General features: G+C 44.3%; 4 protein-coding genes and 1 pseudogene across 8 annotated transcripts; 3 read left to right on the forward strand and 2 right to left on the reverse strand.

The window, feature by feature from the left end:
- LOC117845352 (uncharacterized) lies at window positions 1-3,647 on the reverse strand. Of its 3 annotated transcripts, none has more exons than XM_034726369.2 (4): window positions 3,356-3,647; window positions 919-2,702; window positions 566-770; window positions 1-490 (listed from the first exon to the last, which is right to left on the reverse strand). In XM_034726369.2, exons 1-4 carry the CDS (start codon window positions 3,496-3,498, stop codon window positions 205-207), a joined length of 2,418 nt encoding a protein of 805 aa, XP_034582260.1. In that variant the 5' UTR covers window positions 3,499-3,647; the 3' UTR covers window positions 1-204. The 3 variants fall into 3 exon arrangements, with proteins under 3 accessions (XP_034582260.1, XP_034582259.1, XP_034582261.1); XM_034726368.2 differs by having other exon boundaries at window positions 919-2,708; XM_034726370.2 differs by lacking the exon at window positions 3,356-3,647 and adding an exon at window positions 3,155-3,270 and having other exon boundaries at window positions 919-2,708.
- An 803-nt stretch (window positions 3,648-4,450) lies between these two features.
- On the reverse strand, window positions 4,451-7,572 carry LOC117845560 (uncharacterized). 2 transcript variants are annotated; one of them, XM_034726622.2, is made up of 8 exons: window positions 7,106-7,386; window positions 6,867-6,926; window positions 6,635-6,687; window positions 6,448-6,499; window positions 5,895-5,954; window positions 5,446-5,517; window positions 5,285-5,351; window positions 4,451-4,743 (listed from the first exon to the last, which is right to left on the reverse strand). In XM_034726622.2, exons 1-8 carry the CDS (start codon window positions 7,218-7,220, stop codon window positions 4,680-4,682), a joined length of 543 nt encoding a protein of 180 aa, XP_034582513.1. In that variant the 5' UTR covers window positions 7,221-7,386; the 3' UTR covers window positions 4,451-4,679. The 2 variants fall into 2 exon arrangements, with proteins under 2 accessions (XP_034582513.1, XP_034582514.1); XM_034726623.2 differs by lacking the exons at window positions 4,451-4,743; window positions 5,285-5,351; window positions 5,446-5,517; window positions 5,895-5,954 and having other exon boundaries at window positions 5,961-6,499; window positions 7,106-7,572.
- Window positions 7,573-7,997: 425 nt separating this feature from the next.
- On the forward strand, window positions 7,998-10,809 carry LOC117845563 (uncharacterized; annotated as a pseudogene).
- A 142-nt stretch (window positions 10,810-10,951) lies between these two features.
- Window positions 10,952-11,663, forward strand: LOC117845561 (uncharacterized). 2 transcript variants are annotated; one of them, XM_034726626.2, is made up of 2 exons: window positions 10,952-11,258; window positions 11,390-11,663. In XM_034726626.2, the coding sequence occupies exons 1-2, from the start codon at window positions 11,089-11,091 to the stop codon at window positions 11,406-11,408; spliced, it is 189 nt and encodes a 62-aa protein (XP_034582517.2). In that variant the 5' UTR covers window positions 10,952-11,088; the 3' UTR covers window positions 11,409-11,663. The 2 variants fall into 2 exon arrangements, with proteins under 2 accessions (XP_034582517.2, XP_072147581.1); XM_072291480.1 differs by having other exon boundaries at window positions 10,954-11,262.
- A 2,811-nt stretch (window positions 11,664-14,474) lies between these two features.
- On the forward strand, window positions 14,475-19,232 carry LOC140221711 (uncharacterized). Its single transcript, XM_072291481.1, has 9 exons — window positions 14,475-14,498; window positions 14,883-14,989; window positions 17,000-17,347; window positions 17,430-17,639; window positions 17,726-17,923; window positions 18,007-18,180; window positions 18,255-18,644; window positions 18,723-18,926; window positions 19,017-19,232. Exons 2-5 carry the CDS (start codon window positions 14,883-14,885, stop codon window positions 17,781-17,783), a joined length of 723 nt encoding a protein of 240 aa, XP_072147582.1. The 5' UTR covers window positions 14,475-14,498; the 3' UTR covers window positions 17,784-17,923; window positions 18,007-18,180; window positions 18,255-18,644; window positions 18,723-18,926; window positions 19,017-19,232.
- The last annotated feature ends 807 nt before the right edge of the window (window positions 19,233-20,039 follow it).

A 20,039-nucleotide genomic window follows, 5' to 3' on the forward strand; every position in this document is an offset into this window, starting at 1 on the left:
TTGACATCAAGGTCAAAGTTGCTTTATAAATGCTACATGCTGCAAAAAGGGAATGGCATCAAAACTGTTTTAGATCCCAAGCGAACCAGCCAGAGACAACCCAACCATCTGTGTTCAGTAGGAAGTTCTGCAGTCTGATATGTCTTTTGATGTTGATGCCTTGATGTTATGGTACATTCAACTTGGGTAAAATGATACTACAAGCTAAGGTTCACCATCTTGGGTGACATATAGGTAGGGGTCTTGATCTGGTTGTGGGCAGTACAAATCATCTGCTGCCGACCAGGAAAGTGCTGCCACTGAGGCATCCTCGTCGTTGTCAACAGCAATGAGCTCTTCATCGTCAGAAGTCGGTTCGGCAAATGGTGCGTCCACGCTCTCCCAGTTCAGGTCATCTCTGCAGAGAAGGCTAGGATGTTCGCTGACCCATTCATCCAAAACATTGATGTTGTCCAGGCTGATGGGATCGATGGTGTCCTTAAGCTTGTTCCTGCGTGACAGTAGTGAACTGTAAGTAGAAACTCATGGTGGGAACTACACATGAAATTATTCCAGGTTTTTATACCTTTCTCGAAGCTTCAGATTGTAACGAACAAATACTATATCATGTAACCTTGAACGTTCAAGCCTGCTTAGCTTCATGGAATGGAGATATTTGAAGATATCCCAATTCCTTTCACACCCTGTTGCACTACAACATTGGCTGAGGACTCGGACTGCAAGACTTTGGAGCTCTAGGGTTCCATTACCGAAGTTGTCCCACCATGCAACTAATAAACAAAGATGTAACATTGTGAGGTTAATGCAAATAGAAAGGCAAACATCGTTATGTAAAAAACATAGATTCTTTCTCATTATTGCGAAATTCAGAACCTCAGACACTGCCACATTGAATCATAGCATGGAAGTCATTCTTACCTGGATTAAGTTTCTGTCTTTGACGAACTGCAATTGGAAGGCCAAAGTCACCTGTTGATTTCTTGTACTCCTCAAGCTGGAGAAATATCTTATCTTGGACCTCAACATCAGGGACTAAACTAGCTATTGTCTTCATAAGCCCCCTAAATGCATAGCTTTGCATCTTAAAAGAGGGGCTAAAGTAAATACCAGGATTGAAGAAGCATCCTGCTCCATGCAACGGACTATGAAGCTGCTTCTCCATCCTCGCATCGATCACTCGAACATATGGTCCATACAGACAAGCCTTGTGCATCATCCTTGCCCTTATTGACTCCTTTGCCTTTTCCATTGCATCATAAAGATAGCCCATGGAAGGGTTTTCATTACTATCCACCAAGCGCAGGACGCGCAACAATGGCTCAGTGACCTTAACAACATGTTTGCACTGGGCCCAAAAGTCAACATCTTTCCAAATAATAGCTGTGACATCTTTTCCAACACCACCTTTAGCATAAGTTGATTTCACCCATTTGTTGCTGGTAACCATTTGGTGGAGCTCTTTTTCAAATTTAACAATGCATTGGAGACTAAGAAAGTGAGTAGCAAATCTCGAGATGGAAGGACGACACAGATCTCTACCATTTGTGAATTCTGTCCTCATTAAAGACAAAGCCCAAGCATGATTGTATATAAACTTTGTTATCTTTCTGGCTTTACCTAAAGTTTCATCTATCTTAGGAAAATATCTAGGATCTGCAAAATTCTCCAACATTAAATCAATGCAATGTGCCGCACATGGAGACCAAACAAACGTGCCATATCTTTCCTCAAGAACCTTAACAGAAGCCTTATATCTTGGATCTATATCAGTAATAAACTGAACGATGTTTTTAGGTCCAACTTCTCTAATAACCTGATCAAATATCTCAAGTAAATCTTCCCTCTCTGTTGAGGTATCTATGGACTTCAAAAACATAGTACCACATGGACAGTATACAAGAAAATTGATTATGGAACCCTCTCCATTGTCCTTTTGTCTGTCAGCAATAATTGAGCAACCACGAACACTCCATTCTCTCTTAAGATCATTAAGATATTCATGAATGTCTTCAGCAATATGTTGCAATAGTGGCTTACGTAGGTCATGATAAGATGGTCCCTTGAAGCTCAGCCCAGCAGATACTATGGCTTCTAGCATAGGCTGATAGAAAGGAGATTTAGCCGCACTGAAGGGTACATTTGCGTCGTACCACCATCTAGCCATAGCAATTTTTGCTTCGTGTAGCAGATCATTTGGAGCTTCTGCACCATCCATGCCATGTTGAACCATGTCTTCTGAAGCCATAAATGCACCGCTGCTAGGCTCTGAACCTGCAGCAGCTTGCGGAGGAAAGTACCCTGTTCTTCGCTTCCTAGATGGTCTAAATTGGCTTTCAGAGCCTCCTTCAGTTGATAAAATATCATGCGAAGAATCTTCGATACTTGAAACGCGGATCTCTCTAATTTCATACCTTCTCTCTTCACTTTTCCACTTCTCATCAATTTGCTGTATTATCTGACGTTTCACATCAGCAGGCACCTTCTTGCAAGATTCAACTTGCCCAGGAATTCCAGCAAGATGATGTTTAAAGCGAGTAATACCGCCACCGCCAATCTTTTTGCCACAATGAAGACATATAATGGCATTTCTTGAAGCAGCATCCACTTTTGCATGAACCCAAGCAGGATCCAGTGGTTTTGAAGAAGATGAAGGTGATGCCATGGAGACGCCTCCAGTTGATGCAGCACCAGCTACCTCAGTTCTAATACTAGTACAGAGAGAACAACAAAAAAACTTTTAGAACTGTCACCAGAAGTATTACCGGGCATAAATTGTGTAGCATCACACCTTGTTCCATGAATAACCAATATAACTACAAGAGAGCATGACACTTATCATAGCATGTTAATTCCATTAAAGTACATATCAGCAAATAAACTTCGCACTTGTTCTTGTGCATGGCTTTACTGCACATCTGTTCAAACTTTAGTAAAAAAATGAAATGGCGCAAGCCAAAAGACTTCTATACAGTTATTTTGCATACATCATGCAAAATCAAAATCTTTAGCACCACAAAAGCATGCACCATGCAGACTTCTATTTGTGCAGTTAACAATGACGCTTTCCATTACTAGGTCAGGCTAGAAAAAGGGGGGATAACAACAAACTGATGATCGATAATTCAGTGTCTTCACTGTAACGAAGACCAATTACCAGCAATGCAGCCAAGATTACAATCCACGACTCCATGGCTTCTAGAAGCACACACAAAACGGTCTTATCGTCTCTGCTTGCAAGCAATCCGGGTGGTAACCGGCGACACATGACCGCTGGGATGAAAACCGGCCGGTTTCGATAAATCAAGTCCAAACTCGAACTGGGAAAATGGGAAGCGCTAAATCGAACACTTCTCACCTCTCTCCAGGCATCAAGCGGTCGAGGTCGACGGTTTCCTCCTTGGTGCCGAGCTCCCCCAGGCGGCAGATCTGGTCGGCGAGGTCGGAGAGGAGGAAACCGGCGGGAAGCTGGGAGGAGTCGGCCGAGAAACCGGAAGTCATCCACAGCGGCCGCTGGGCGGCGGCTACCGGCAGAGATGGGCGAGGTTTTCGTGTGGAATCGGGCGGCTACCGCGGCGGTTTTCCATCGGGGCTGGCAGACTATCGATGTGGTCGACGAGGAGTAGAGGACTGGGGTGGAAACGGTTTTCACTATTTCCGCGTCTCCATTTGTGTAGCGCAAAGGGTAAAATTGTCAATGCTCAGGTAATCAGGTGTTCCGGAGCGTAACTGATTTTTGACTGCCCCATGAAGCTATAATCGTTGTTGTCAGTTCTCTCTCCCAACTCTAATAAGCTTGCAATGAGTTGGGTTTGAGGTTTCGGTGGTGGGGGGTGTCTTCACTACAGTCAAGATGATGGCTTGTAAAGGAGCCTGAACATGATGATGGAGGGCTTTTAAAGCAGCTACAAAACAGAACTTCTTTTCTTAAAAACAAGACCCATAGGATGTAATTGGTGAAAATAGACACTCAAATCTAAGTTAAGGCTCAAATCCATGTGGTTGAGATGCACAAGAGCACACCTCTCATCCCAATCATGAGCTAAGCTCGCTTCCCATAATTCTTTTCTTAAGAGACCATATAGCAAAAAATTTATAACGGCAAAACTTAAAAAGTAAGGTGTACCTTTTGATAACATTCGAGAGGTTAATATGGACTTTATTTCACGGCAATGGCAATCGCCAAACCAATTGTTCAAACATTTGCCTGGAATTGTGTGAAACCTGTAGTTACATGTACAGTATTCCAGTGGAGTTTTCGTGGTTCTCCACAAAGATGTAAAGTGTGCACAGTTTTTTTGTACTTGGCCCGTCGGGCATTTCTCTTTTTCAATATAGTAGCAGCTCTCCTGCTGGCTCGTTTCAAAAAAAACATTTGCCTGGAATTGGCTAACATACACGCTGAGCAATGGACCTAACAGAGCCACCATACATATAAAGCCTAGTAGAGGTATGATTTAAACCTTTGCTTAAAGCTTATTATAGTTGTTACAACGGTCCATCAAAATTACACAGGAGAATTTGGCAAAAATACAGGGGCAACATGGCTTCCTGATAACCAACTACTCCCACAAATGCTGACCAACAAACGAAGAAATTCATGTAACTGATTCTTCCAGAGCAAACTGAAAGGAAAAAAGCTCAGGTAAAGCATCGCCATCTGCTGAAATTCAGGTTGCCGTTCATGTTGGTGGCTGCCAAGTCCCTGGTTTAAAAGTGGCACCAGTCCCTGTTGGTTCGGAAGTCCTGTTGAGAGAAAAGAAAAACTTTTGAGTTTGAATCAATGTAATCAGATGAAGATAATAGCAGTTCATTTCTTCTCATTTAGCTCCTACATCAGCTAGAGCAATGCATAAGTCTGTCCACTTTCTATACTTTTGCTTTCCGCAATACCCGAAACAAATTGGGAAGATTTGACCTAGGTGCCCATAAGATATGGTCAGATCCAGTATCTGCCACCATGATACTATTAATCTATTATATCCGACTTCAGTTTCAAACGCTCAGAAGTTAAACTCTGTTTCTATCTCTGAATTTTGTAAATTTACTTTGGTATGCATGTTCCTTGCAAACACTGTTTTACACATAAATAAACAGCATAATTGTTTTATGCCAGAAAATTGCAAAACCATGCTGAATGTTTGAAGGTAGATATAGCAAAAAAGAAGGCAGAAGAGCATATACTAGGTATGTGCTGGCACTATTGACTTCAAGAAGGGATCATAGTAGATAACATGTCATCACAAATTACAGCATTTGCAGAGAAAAGGTTGAACTGAAATTTCACCTCTCATTATCTGTTGTAGAATCTTCTGTATCAGTTGCATCCTTAGGCCTAGATACCTCCTCAGGCCCTTAAAAAAATGTGGACGGAAATGTCACCATGCTTGTCAAAAGTAGCCACACTTACATTCCTAGTCAGAACATTATGAAAAGATATAATGTTACCTTTCTGTTGATCTAGAGTACCAGGGAACTGCTGCTTCACAAAACTCTGGAGATTTGGAGATTCATATTTCCCTGCATTTGGAGGAACATCAATTATCAAAAAATCATTAGTGAAAAAGGTAAGGGCAATATGAGATCTCTTTCCCTCTTCACCAACATAACAGAGTGAAACAACACAGGAAAATTAATGATAATACAGGTCATAGTATATCTATCAAATATCATGGAAGGGTATGACATCAAGTATTGGATTTCCTTTCTTCAAGTTTCTTGTGGGCAAGAAAAAACTAAGCAGCACAAAAAGGTAAAAGAAACAAAGCATTTGTCTAAAAGTGGTGCTGACTGTTGCAGACAGGAAGAATGCTAAATAATACGTTGGAGAAAATCTACAGAAAGCTAAAAGTGCAGATAAGCAAGGATTTAAGTAACAATTACGAGAAAGAACATACCAATTTTCTTGACTGGTCGGAGGCCGGCCTTTCTTTCCTCCTCTTCTTTCTTTTTGAGAACTTAATTGAATACATATTAAACATATCAGTGGAGAAACACACAAGTTAATGCCCATTAAGTAAACAACAAGATGGAGTCATGAATAACCAAGACTAATGTAGAACTAAATATGCTGCATCTTGATCTTGAAGAAACAACAATTCAGTAAAGAGGTTGTCACACCACAACAGGAGCAAACGGATGCCGGTATGAATAAGATCTTAAACTGCAGTGCAACTAGAATGAAAAAAAAATCACAATGCAATATGTATCCAGTAAATAACTTTAAGGTCATTGTAGTCTCCCCCAATCCCCTATTTTCCACTACATTGATGGCAGGATTGCAAAATTTTGCAGTGGCAAATAAGGAATTGCCCAATACCATAAATCAGCAAGCTAGGATGTACCTCATAAAACATGTCAGATTCTTGCTCAACAGCATGCATAATGGACGGTGAGGCTTACTAATGAAAGCATAGGTGATTTTACAAGTAGGAAACATCAGATACATACGTTCAATGTTTTGCTTGACACGTTCACGTCTCGCCTCCAGCTCAGCCAATTCCTAAATGAGAAAATGGCGCAGCGATACATCAGCATCAGATGCAATGAGCAAGTTGCTCTCCTTGCTAAGTTTGAATTGATAATAATAAAAGCAAAAAATTGAAGAACAATGCCGGTGTCATGCTTCTGCTCTTACTTCTGGCGTTGGAGCTTTCTTCCTTTGGCCATTCAACCAGCAAATCCACTCGACTACAACAAGCACGACATAGCTATGAGATGCTGTTTACACACTCAACAATAGAATTTAGAATCAAGGCCACAATCCATACATGCCTGCAAAAACGTAGTGGCATACCAGTTAATTGGGAATTTTCAGTCAAACAACAAATCCTCACCGGACAAATGGAGCAGGAAGGGAGGTAGGTAACCTGGAACGGTGGTCGAGTCCTGGTCGGCGCCCTTGAACTCCACCCACCGCCTCTCCTTCACTGTTCCCGTGTTCCGCCGTCGAGAATGACAACAACAAGAAGAAGCAACACCGAGATTTGCTTAGCCCAATTCATGTGCCTTCTGCCCTCCTCCTTTTTCAGAGGAGATCAAGAGCGGAGAAACTAGAAGCAATTTCGTGCCAGTAGGGGGGAGCAGGGGAGAGGAAGGGGACACGTACTGGCGCCGTCGACCTCCTCGACGCGGGTGAAGTAGCGGTTGCCGGTCTTGTCGACGCCCACCTGCGTCCGCGACTGGAACATCCCCAGTAGCCGCGAAACCAGCCGCTTCGACATCGCCGCTTTCGACTCTGCCCTGCTCCCGGCTTGCTCGAATAGGTCGCTGCTTCCCCCTCTTCGCCGCCTGCGGCTCGCCGGAACCGGTCGCCACCTCCACCTCCGCTGGCCGCCGCCGGCTTGCGTATCAGTCTGACCCACAGGCCACAGACCGACACCATCGCTCAACTGGGTGGGGGCCAAAGTGTCGAGCTGGGCCATGTTTGGGCCGTTCCAGAACAGGCCTTGCGGCCCGACACCACATCGCGGGACGTCGGGCAGATTGCTCCCCGCAGTCCCGCTTGATCGATCGTGCCATGGCGATTCTGCAGCTGAAGCGGCTCAAGGCGATGCGGCGGCGGCAGCATCTTCGCCGCCATCGAACCCAAGCCCGCGGTATGCTTCCTAGCCTCTGTCCCTTAGGGTTATTTCTAGGTTTTTTTTTATCTTTGTTCTCTTTGCGCGCGCGTGCCATGGCGTCTGTTCAGATTATTGCTCCGCAGTGACCACGCTTGGGGGAGATTGCCATGCTGTGCTTGGCTTCTCCAGATTATCACAGTTGAGATGTTTTTCCTCTTTTCAACCAGTTGGGTGTCGTAAAATTGTTTGTGTTAGGCTTATGGCGCAAAAGCTCGATAGAGTAAACAAATCAGTGTACTGATCTATAAAAATCGGCGTGTTTGATTTCATTTTTCTTCTTCGGTTATTGGCTAAACTCTATGATAACTGTGATGCATCGCACCTCAGATGGATCGGTTGTTTCCGTGGCCACAAGAAAGGGCTTGCCTTGTGGTCAAGATGGTAAGTCTCGAGGAGGCAAAAGAACTAGATATTCAAGGCACACAATTCCTGAGGTAAGGCATAAATGTGAAACAATGTTTGCAACTTTTGGATGGCATTCGACATATATGTTCCCCAAACTTGCACATGAAGCTTACAAAGGGCAAATGGATATCATAACCTTTGTATGGAGAAAGCCAGATATCTCCAGCTGTTTATTTGCAGAATGTATGAAATCAAAATGTCTCTGCATCAAAAAATATTTCTTTTTCATGGTAGGCAATCTTGTGAGGTTTCCTTCAAGTTGTGCCACCATTTGAATCCAGTGTTCTCATGGTGCCAGAAGCTTTGAGAAATATTGGACGGAAACCTCAAAAAACTGTTTGGAATGCAGAAAAAAGGTTTTCATACATGAAGAAACAAATTAATATCATAACTCCTACTGAGAAATGCATACCTGCAAGTTTTATACATCCATCGTTTACAGTAGAATGCATGGCTTTAATCATCCAAACTTGAGGCGGTCAAGCATATCTGTTAGTTGAAATTTATTTGTCTTTTACTTAACGATTTTTTTTACTTCGAGATATATAAAATTTTCAAAAAAATGTACTGCAGCAAGCCCTGATAACACCTTCTGAAGTTGTCATACCCTTAAAGTGCAATTTGTTCTTAGCCTTCTTCTGCATCTAACACATGTAATCATTTGTCAGCATTATAGCAACTCTTAGGAAGTAAGTCCAGCGTATTATCATAAAAATGAAGTATGTTTCCTTGATACTTTTCACACCAATAAACATTCTTATGTGGTTCATAGCCTGAATGTCATCATCTACCAACAATACTACTCTGAACATGTGATGGCCACACAACTTTGCAAATGTGTCTAGTTACAGTAGCAGCGCTATCAGCATTGTGTTGTTCTCCATAGAGCACTTGAGACATTTTTTATTTCATACATGAACTTCATGTTGGTTTAACCTTCCTATTGAAGTAACCATGAGCTTGTACAGTTTCATCAATGGAAATTTCTCCTATGGTTGTGTTTGCAGGTTGCTTCATATACATTCTTTATTGCCACTTCGAGATGCTGCCCGTGCTGCTTCTGTATCTCGCGCATTTGTAAATTCCTGGAGGTGTCATCCTAACCTCTACTTCAGTATGAAAACTCTCGGGTTGAATGCAACCCTACATGGACATGATAAAACAGAAGACAAATTCATTAAAATTATTTATCACATTCTGAAAATGCACTCAGGTAGTGGCTTGAAGACATTTGGGCTTGAAATATATGGTCATTACAACTCCTGTCATCTCGATAGCTGGCTTCACCTTGCTCTTACATCAGGGCTTGAAGAACTCATCCTTAAGTTGGGAATGCCAAATTACAACTTTCCATGCTCACTTTTACCTGGCAAGAGTAGAGACTCGATAAGGAATCTTTGCCTTAGCTTCTGCACCTTTCGTCCTACGGCTAGACTTAGCTTGAGAAGCCTGAAGAAGTTATATCTTAGTTATGAGTACCACGGGTGATGAGTTAGGGTTCCCTTCCTTCTATCAGATTCTTTTGCTTTGGAGAGGCTGGAACTCCTGCACTGCAGTGACATATTTCACCTGAAGATACCTTACGTGCGGCAGCGGCTCAGCCACCTGGAGGTGAAAGCATGCCATAGTCTGAAGGTGACAGAAATCAAAGCTCCAAATCTGTCCACTTTTCTTTTCAAAGGCAATGACATTGTACAACACTCGCTGGGAGAAGCATGCCAAGTGACAAACCTATACATGTCTTGTTACGATGCCATCCATTTTGCTCGTGTCGACCTTCCGCTCATCGCACCAAATCTCGAAATTCTTACCATTGAGTCACCCAGCGAGGTACACTCTAAAACTTATCGCCACTGTAGACTAGAAACAAGCATATAGTGGTAACAAAGCAGTCTTTATTACTTGGAACTAACTTGAGAACCTTTATGCAGGAGGTCAGTAATATAGCAATTCTACCCAGCACATTCCACAACCTGAAGTACTTGGATGTTTGTGTTCCTGGAGAATTCGTTGTCCCAGACTATGATTACTTTTCTCTGGTTTCTTTTCTTGATGCTTCTCCTTTCTTGGAGACTTTCATCTTGGATATATATGTAAGTAAATTTTCATATTGCAATTTGCAGACATACCTAATGACTAGTGAATCGACTCAAGTATCTTGCATTCTCTTATCTTTAGTTGCCAACGGTGTTTGAGGATCCTGAATCAGTTCTTGGAGAAGCCTCACATATGCGTCGGATGGCAGAAGTACACCATAGCAACCTCAAGAGGGTGAAGATCACCAATTTCCACCCCACGAAATGCCTGGTTGAACTGAACATGTCATATTCTTGAGACAGCGGCATCGCTTCAATGCCTTGCATTGGATACCTCTTGCTGTTGCGGCGAGAAGTCTTACAGCAAATCTGGCAAATGCTTCATCTTGGCTGTCGGAGCATACATCAAGGGGAAAGTTCCCTCTACAGCTAGGCTAGATTTTCCGAAGCCTTGTACGTACTTCAGATGTCAAGTTATCTTTTTGAGGAAACAGGAGCCCCTCTAGACGTCAAGTTATCATTGCTATAAAATGCTTAATAATGAGGTAATTTAAAATATGGCTTTTGTATCTGCTTGCTAAATTATCACTAGTCAAGTTCAGATGGCTTTTTTATCTGCGTCTTTGTTTGCCTCGTACTAGAATTTTAGTTTGGCTTTGGCAGCATTTCATGCACCACCTACATGGATGCAATATTTTTTTTGTTACTTGTGTTTTCTAGACGTGCAATATCTATGACAAACATAAAATTTCTTTTCCACCTACCTTTTGCTCAAATAATTGCGGTCCTAGCCTTTTACACGTGGCCACAGCTCCGTGGTGTCATCAGTTATGCTGGTAACAAGAGTATGTCTTTACGCCAACACCATAGAGCAAGTGTACTCTATTCATATGCCGTCTTCGCCATACCGCACCGACGCAGGGCCGCACCGCACCGCACGCAAGTTGGTCGTCTGGTTTCGTCACCCACCGGGTCGCACGCACCACCGCCAGATCCAAACCTCCCCGGCACGAGACGAGGAGATCGGGATGGAGCTGGAGGTGGGGGCGCCTTCGCCGGCGAGGTACCTGCTGGGGGCGGCGATCATGATGGCCGGCGTGGTGCTGCCGCTGGCGTACATGATCTTCCGCAGCAAGCGCTCGCCGTCCTCCTCCTCCTCCTCCGCCGCCGCCGGGCCCTCCTCCTTCTCCAAGCAGACGTAGGTGTGCTCTGCCTCTCTTCCTTCCCGCGCATCTATCTACCCTGAGACGGAGACGGAGACGGCGGTGACCGTGCGTCAGGTCATTGCGCTCGCTTTAACTGATGATCCGCGACGCGCTCTTGTTTCAGGAACAAGGGGCTCATCTGATCTGCTTCTTCCCCGATGGAGGTGTGATGGGCGGTGTGGATTAGTGAGTGAGGGGTGGATCGATAGCGTCCCTTGATGATTGTATTTCTCTGTTTTGGCTTACTGAGAATCTGCAACTACCCCTCGAGATTGGGCATCATCCGAAACATCCAATTATTAGCTGATTTCCTGATTAGTTAGCTCCTCGTGTATCCCAGAATGCTTGCTTCTTTGACTGATTTGATATGGTTATAAATGAAGAGTGCACTTTGACTACATACAAGCAGTATTCATAGAAATTTTGATTTGGCACAACAAGTAATTTGCCCTCTTTTCTGCGAACTGGCTGGCTGGATTGTTACGACAATTGTGTGGAGTTCTTCTTTATGTTAGTACTATATTAGTAGTATGGCAAGGAACAAGATTCTTGTGCACTCGTGCGATTCATTCATTTGCATTGTCAGCCGTCAGCTCATGATGTTGTGGATGAATGCAAACCAAATTGTATCTATGCTTGTTGCTTGGTAGCAGAAGATATGGTTTTTGCATTGGTAGATTGAACAATAGAATGGAGTTGCATTCTGGCACAGCTCCTTACCCTTCTGTTTGTTATCATGTCACTTCCAATATTTCTCTTTTTTGGCTTACCCGGTAGTCTGCAAGTACTCCTTGAGACTGGGTGTCATCAGAAACATTTCGATTACTACCATTTCCTGATTAGTTAGCTCCTCTTCTATCTCAGAGTGCTTGCTTGTTTGACTGATTTGATACAGTTATAAATGAAGAGTGCACTGTGACTACTTAAAAGCAGTATTCGAACAAATTTCGATTCGGCGCCACAAGTCATTTCCCCTCTTTGCTGCTGACTGGCTGGATTGTTATGACAACTGTGTGGAATTATTCTTTATGTTAGTACTATATTAGCAGTATGGCAAGGAACAAGATTTTTGTGCCATCCGTTCATTTGCAACATCAGCTCTCAGCTCATGATGTTGTGGATGAATGAGAACCAAATTGTATCTATTCTTGTTGCTAGGTAGTCAGAAGGTGTGGTTCTTGCATTGGCAGATTGAACAACAGAATGGAGTTGCATTCTGGCACAGCTCTTACCTTACCCTTATGTTTGTTACCATCTCTCTTTTTTGAACCAGAGTTTATTACCATTTTCATTTCCAGTAGCTGATACATACATTTTTACAAGTTGTTTGTTGTCTGACAATGCATGCGACAAGACGCGCCTTGTATTTGACTTCTTTTCACAACTTGGGGTCTTAGCTCTTAACAATTTAATCGTTTGTGTTCTTGCACAGAAGTTAGAGTAAACAAATCGGTGTGCTGCCCTAAAACAATCAGTGTGCCTGATTTTGTTTTTGCCCTTAAGTTATTGGCTAACCTCCAAAATGCTTCCTGCGTGTCTCTTGTATTTTCAGAATTCCTGGAGATGTCATCCTAATCTGAACTCCAGAAAGGAAACTCTGGAATTGAAAGCAAACCGATACAGAAAAGCCGATCAGATTCTGATAATGCAGTGAGGCATTGGCTTGAAGGCATTCGGTCTTGCAATGTGTACTACGATTGTTACAACGTTGTTCTTGTCATCTCGATAGCTGGCTTCACCTTCCTCAGAGCTTGAAGAGTCCAGCTTCATGCTGCTCCACATGCCAGAATACAACTTGCATGCTCACCGTTATCCAAAAAATAAAAAAACTTGCATGCTCACCAATTGCTTTGACATCGCCCCACGCCTCTTCGCTGTTCTCGTCGTCGTAATCAGTCGCCGACGCTCGTCGCCGGTCCGGTCGCCGCCTCCTCTCGTGGCGACCGGGCTTATGTGGTGTGACCCAGTACAGCCCAAGGTCCTGTTTGTATACGCTTTTCTGGAACTTGCTTATCTGGCAAGCAGGTTTATCAGATAAGTCTGCTGTCTGGAGAATTCGCTGTTTGAATAAGTTGGATGTTTGGCAATCCTGATTATTTTATGTCGATTGTCTGTCCTAACTGGTACATTGACCTGAGTGCTCCTAAAGCTGATAATAGCTTATTTTGTTGTGAATCTAAGGAGAATATAATAATTCTAATATCTTTGGAGTTTATTAAATAGAAATTGCATTACAATAATATGAAATTCATACGATAGATAGATCAGTCTAGTATGGAAACATTTATCATGGTACAGTAACGAATTACGAAACTATAGCGACAACAATAGCATCACGTAATGCATCCATATCCATGTCATCTTCTAAAGCAACACCCCCACCATCTGTGCTAGGTTGGGTTGGATTAGCATCATCTTCATGAAAATTCTGTTCAAAATACACGTCATGTATGGCACTATCTCTGATGAAATTGTGAAGAGCCATACAAGCAACTATAATTTTGGTAGACGGAGCCGGCGCCGCTCGAAGGACGGTGGATGCATCCGGCGGCGGACGGGGTCGGTGGCGGGCGCGGGATCGAGATGGCGCGGGGGGCGGATGGCAGGGACGCAGGTGTCGGTGGGGTGAGGGTAGCGAGGAAAATCGCTTCGTTTGTGCGAGAAGCGCCCCCGAGACCACGTACGGGATAGGTGGTGCCCAGATTGTGGGCTAAACGGAAGGTGGAAATAAGCAATACGTTTATATGAGCTTATGGCTTATTTCCATTGATAAACAGGAAATAAGCTGATACAAACAGGCCGCAAGACTGTTATGGAAACGTGGGAAAATGGGCTTGGTCGTGGTTGGGCCGTTTCTTGAAGAGGGCCTAGTGGCCTCCCTGCACATCCCAGACTCCCAGTGACCTCTCCCTGCACTTTTGTCCTTGTCGGGAGACCCGGGACGGGTGTCGCGGGGCGGTCGCCGGTCGGCAGAGCTCGCACAGTCCAAGGTTCCTTCCGCAGGCCGAGGGCCCCACTCGGCGGCGCCGGAGTCGTCTCGTCTCCTCCGCCCTCGCTCCTCCGAAAGCAGGGAGAAGGGGGCGGCGGCGGGGAACCGTCACACCACGGGGAATCGACTACATTCTGCCGCGCTGACCGTGACATGGCGATGCTGGCGCTGATGAGGCTAGTGGCCATGCGGCGGCGGCGTCGGAGGCAGAAACGCCAGCGACGGCGTCGAATCCAACCCCGCGGTATGCTCCCTTGTTCCCTCGTCGCTATCTCGGTTTCAGAAAGTTCGAATATGTGCGCGTCCCATGGCGACTAGCCGACTATAGCTTGTTCAGGTAGTGCTCCTGCTCCACACTCCACAGTACTCCATTTTGGGGGAGCTCGAGCTTCGAAAAAAAGAACTACATTTTGGGGAGATTGCGATGTTCTGCTAATTCTATATCACTTTGCGGTTCATCCTTGTGAAGCCTGAGTCGTCCCTCCCTCCCTCTCTAAGAAAGGGTCTTTACAGAGTTGGATAGGGCAAATTAGATGCCTCTTGCCTGGTGCATCGTTGCGCTTGGTCCCGTTGTTTCAATTCGGCATGGGCTGCACTCTATGATAACCATGAAAAATTGTATTTTCAGATGGATCCATTGCTACAGGGGCTGCAAGAGAGGGCTCACCCTGTGAGCAAAATGATAATTCTCAAGGAGGCAAAACAACGAGATATTCAGGGCCCACCCTTCCAGAGGTATGGCATTAAATGTAAAACATTTGTTGCAGGTATCATTGGGAATGCTTGTTCTGTGCAATTTTGGGTTGTGAGAGACAAATCTTTGAGATAGTGTTTGCCATTTCTACGGTGTTCTCATAATTACTTACCCATACAATTATAGGTGCATCAGTGCATGTTGATAGTGTGAGGGGGGGGGGGGGGGGGGGGGGGGGGGGGGGGGGGGACAATACGCTCTAGGGATTTCATCACAGTTGGTATGAAATTAGTATGTTTCAACATGTATGAAACTTTTATCCATAGTAGACAATCTTTGGGGGATTCCTTCTAACATTACTCAGCAGGATATGTTGCTCTCATGGTGCTTCCATCAAGATCAAATTTTCATTGGGGTTACCTTTGGTTTTGAAAGAAAATGCCATTAAAAATCAACTAAATGTGTTCTACTCGGGAGAAGTATGTATGAAGCGCTTACCTGACCATTGTTCACGTGTCTCATTTTTTTCCAATTCATTGATGATCTTCAAGCATCTGATTTATAGTTATGGACACATGTGGATGCTAATTATGAGTTCAGTGTTAGATGTAGGTTGTTATTTATTTAGAAAAAATAGGGATGTACAATGATTAGTTAGACATTCCATATATATTTGTTGTGAGCTAGGTCATTTACTGCAAGTTTTTGTTACAATGGCAACCTCTGTATGAAGATTTTCACTGACAAAGAAAATACGATGAGATGTTAGACTCGAAGGGTGCCACAAGCTTTGGAAAATGTTGGAAGTACCAGAAGATTGTACCATGCTTGAGAAGATTTCATTCAAGCAGAAATAGATTAGGCTCATACTTTCCATGAAGCCTTGAGGTTTCACTTTTTCCTTGCATGGTTGTGCCATCTATACACCCTTTGGCGACACATATATAAAGAGTACTCTTTTTCCATAAAATATTACAAATCTCAAGGCAATTCCAACAAATGAGGATATCCATAACTGACCTGAGTTTTGCACTTATGCTAATCTTTTTGGCTGTGCATGCCACTGGGAATCTGTATGCATACTACATATCTCTTACTAGGTCTGTATTTCAGATTTTTTGTGTGACCCCATAAAGCAGTGAGCTGGATCCAGTACATTTCATCCTCTGCAGCACATTACCAAATTTTAAAAAAAGCATGGCTCATTCGTTGTTGTAAAGTGTGCTTCCTTGATATATACAGTATCATTAAGCATTCCTTTGTGGCTCAGGTTATTCTCCTTTAGTGTACATCTTGATCTCTAGTGGTATGTGATGCTCATTCAACTTTGAAGATATGACTAGTTATGGTAGCATCTCAGCCAAAATCTTTATCCAATCGAAAAGCAGCCATGTATTATTTAGTCACAGTGCCTGTTCTTAGGCACAAGACCGAAGTCACCTTGTGGCCCATAGTAAGCATTTGTTTAAGACAACAGGTTATGAAAATGCAGTCAATCAACATCAGTTGCAAGAAATTTGCATAAGACTTTATAAAGTCTCTAGCTTCAGATACATGAAAGTGTAATAAAATGGTTGCCTTTGGATTGGTGATAGCATTAGGTTGGCTAGCTGAGGGCCTGTTTGGAAGACAGGGATTTTGCAGGAAAATCATGGGAAGGGCTACAAACTGAACTTGTCATCTACATTTCAAGCAATACACCTCTTTGACTTGCTGCATCTTTGACTAGTAGATACTAACTCCTTAGCTACTTGACGATCTTGACCTCCATGCCTGTCGTACGAACAGATCATGTGGTCATTACCCAGAACTAGATACTAATAACTCTGCCAATAGAATATTTTCCCCACAATCCTACTCTTGTACAGTGCTCAGTCTACATGCTAGAAGCATGCTTTTACCTCTGTATTGGAGCACGCATTGTGTTAATTTTGTAGGTCACTTGAGATAGATCACTACTCAATATAATCATAGTTGTCTTAGTTTTATGATTGTAGTAACCATTGCCTCATACAGTTTAATCGAAAACTTTCCCTATGGTGTGCATGCAGAGCATCTTGTATCATATACATTCTCTATTGCCACTTAGAGATGCTGCCCGTGCTGCCTGCATGTCTCACAATCCAGAGGCCTCGAGGGAAGGGTAAAGCGGCGAGACCCCCGTCGCCTGAACCTAAGGTGGAGGAGGAGGAGGAGGAGGAGCTACCTTCCGCACACGCCTCTGGGGACGACGAGGAGGAGGCGGAGGAGGAGGAGCAGCAGGAGCAGGAGGGGGACGGGGACGGGGACGGGGAGGCAGGGGATGCCCAGTCCAAGATATGGTTGCAAGGTTCCTCATCCCTCCCGAAGCGTCCGATACCTGAGCATTTACGCCCGCTGATTAAACCGGTTGGGACCAAGTAAGTAACTTTAAATATTCTTAATAATGTTCTTATGTTGAAAGTTACAAAAACTAATAATTTATATTAATGACTTGTGCAGGAGTTGGATTAAGCTCAGTGGGGGTGACCACAACCGTAAGGCCAACGGGATCCTTGGCCTTTTGTGCAGGGTTCACTTCCCTGGCTTGGTGGTGTACGCTGGACAGCAGCAGCCGGCCTACACATGGGACCACTACGTCGCCGCCCCCGACGTCCCTGTTGACAGAGGAGATTCCCCAACATCGCGGAGCGGGTCAAGGCCGAGCTGTGGGTAAGTACTCCTCGCACTAAATTGCTCAATACATCACCTACGTTCGACATTCTTGAAATAATAATTGTATACGCGTCTATATGCAGGATTTCTATAGATGCCAGGAGGGATTTGAGGCCAAGGCGAAGGCCGTCTGTGATGTAGCCGTCAAGAAGCTCGTGAAGGACATGCATTACGAGGCGCGCATCCAGGCCATCATCGAATTCCACGCTCAATACAGATGGATGAAGGTTAGAAAAGAGGAGGCAAGAACAATGAACCTGACTAAGGACCAATTCATGAGGGTAAGTAAAGAACGTTGATACTTACTATTTAAGATTAATTAGGCTCAATTTCTTTTTCATATGTCACACGCTTGATGTTGTAGGTGCCTCCGTGGTGGTGTCGTGCGCATATCCAGTGCTGGGAGAAGATGGTCGACGTGTGGTTGGAGCCCGGGTGGTTGGAGAACCACCTTGCTTGCCGGCAGCGGCGTTTGCAGATACCGACTGCACCACACCATCAAGGCAGCCTAAGCCTTGATGAATATAGAGAAAAATGGGTACGCAACTTCAATTCTTTATTCTTACGTTCAGTTCTACATAATTCCTAATCATTTTGTATTTTTTGCCGCAGTCGGCGTCGCATGATGGCCGACCTTGCTCCCAGCTCAAGGCATGGGTCCTCTCCAAAAAGGGCAAGGCGACGGCCGATATCGATTTCAACCCAGACGACCCGTCCGAGGCGTACAGCCATCCTAGCATACACAGTCGCGTCAGCGAGTATACAAAGATGGCTAGGGAGGTTCACGGGCCAGACTTCGATCCGAGCTCCGAGGACATTGATGGAGAAATCGTGATGAAGGTGGGAGGAGGCAAGAAGCATGGTCGATATTGGATTGGCGATGGCGTAATCGACATGGCCTCTACTCCCTCTCTCTCCCAAATCCGAGCTAGGAGCACGGACTTGAGCCCGGCGATACAGCCACGACCCACCACTTCACAGTTGCAGATGGAGGCTCTCCAGGTTCTTTCTCTTCCATTCATTTTTCGTTTGTTGTTATACTTTAGCTTTGCATTATAACATTGCAATGAAATATTGTAGGCCCAGGTGGAAGAAGCAAGGAAGAAACAAGAGGAGATGGTGGCGCAGATGGAGGAGATGCGGCGGAGGATGGAGGAAGAAAATCAGATTAGGATGGAGCAGATGTTCCAGTACATGCAGAATTTTGCTTTGAGCATGGGTCAGTCTTTGCCTCCGCCACCGCCGATGTTGTTCCCTCCGCCTCAGCCATCCACGACTACTCCTGTAAGTCACTTGACACATTGTGCTTAAGATTCAATACTTTAATTTTGACAACTTTAGATGTTAGCTCAGAATGTCCTATCCTATGTGCAGAATCAATCGGTGGCTTCGAATAATGAAGATCAAGATTTGTCGCAGTGGTCTCCTTAGCCTCCACGGAACTAGACTTGGTTGAAACTAAATACTAAATTGTGACTTGAACTTGGATTTTTTGATTGTTTCGTGCTTATGTTGAATTATGCCTGTGATGTTTATGAATAATGTTTCTAATGGTGGTTGTGAATTATGCATGTGATTGTTTATTACAAATGTCTGTGATGATGTGTATTGTGAATTGAGAGGGGTTCGTTATACGTGACAAAACGGGAAAAAAAGGGGGGCTCTGGGCACTTTGCCGAGTGTTTTGGCTTTAACACTCGGCAAAGGGGCCAGTCCCAGGTCCAGGCGCACCTTGTTTGCCGAGTGTTATGGACACGACACTCGGCAAAGGGTCTCTGTTTGTCGAGTGTAGGCACTCGGCAAACACCAGGGCTTTGCCGCCACTCGGCAAAGCCCTGGTGTTTGCCGAGTGCCTACCGTCTGGCACTCGGCCGGTAGGTACTCGGCAAACTTGCCGTTACCCCCGACGCCGTCAGCGCCTATTTCGCCGAGTATATCCTTTCGCCGAGTGTTTTTTAGCCGTCGGCAAAATGTTTGCCGAGTGCTCGAGTTTTGACACTCGGCAAAGTAGTCTTTGCCGACACAAAATTTACCGTGTGCTGTTTACCGAGTGTAACACTCGGCAAAGCCTTGCCGAGTGTTTTCATGTCTTCGCCGAGTGCCTGTAGCACTCGGCAAATTGTGTGTTTCCCGTAGTGGGTATATGCTTGGCATAACCATGCAAAGTGAAAAACAAGACTTGTAGGCATTTTTATTTTCACAGTATGCATGAACTGATACGTTTCTCTATCGATGAACACATGGAAGATAATCCTTTTTATGAGGTTTTATTCAGACATTTCTTAAAGTTTGTGCCACCCTTTGAACGTGGTGTTCTTATCCGGGAACATCATCCTTTTGTCTAAAGGAATATGGCGTTCTCATGGTGCTTCACTACTCACTCGTATGATGCTAAAT

The sequence above is a fragment of the Setaria viridis genome, chromosome 2 (genome assembly GCF_005286985.2).
Source record: "Setaria viridis chromosome 2, Setaria_viridis_v4.0, whole genome shotgun sequence".
NCBI classification, from domain to species: domain Eukaryota; kingdom Viridiplantae; phylum Streptophyta; class Magnoliopsida; order Poales; family Poaceae; genus Setaria; species Setaria viridis.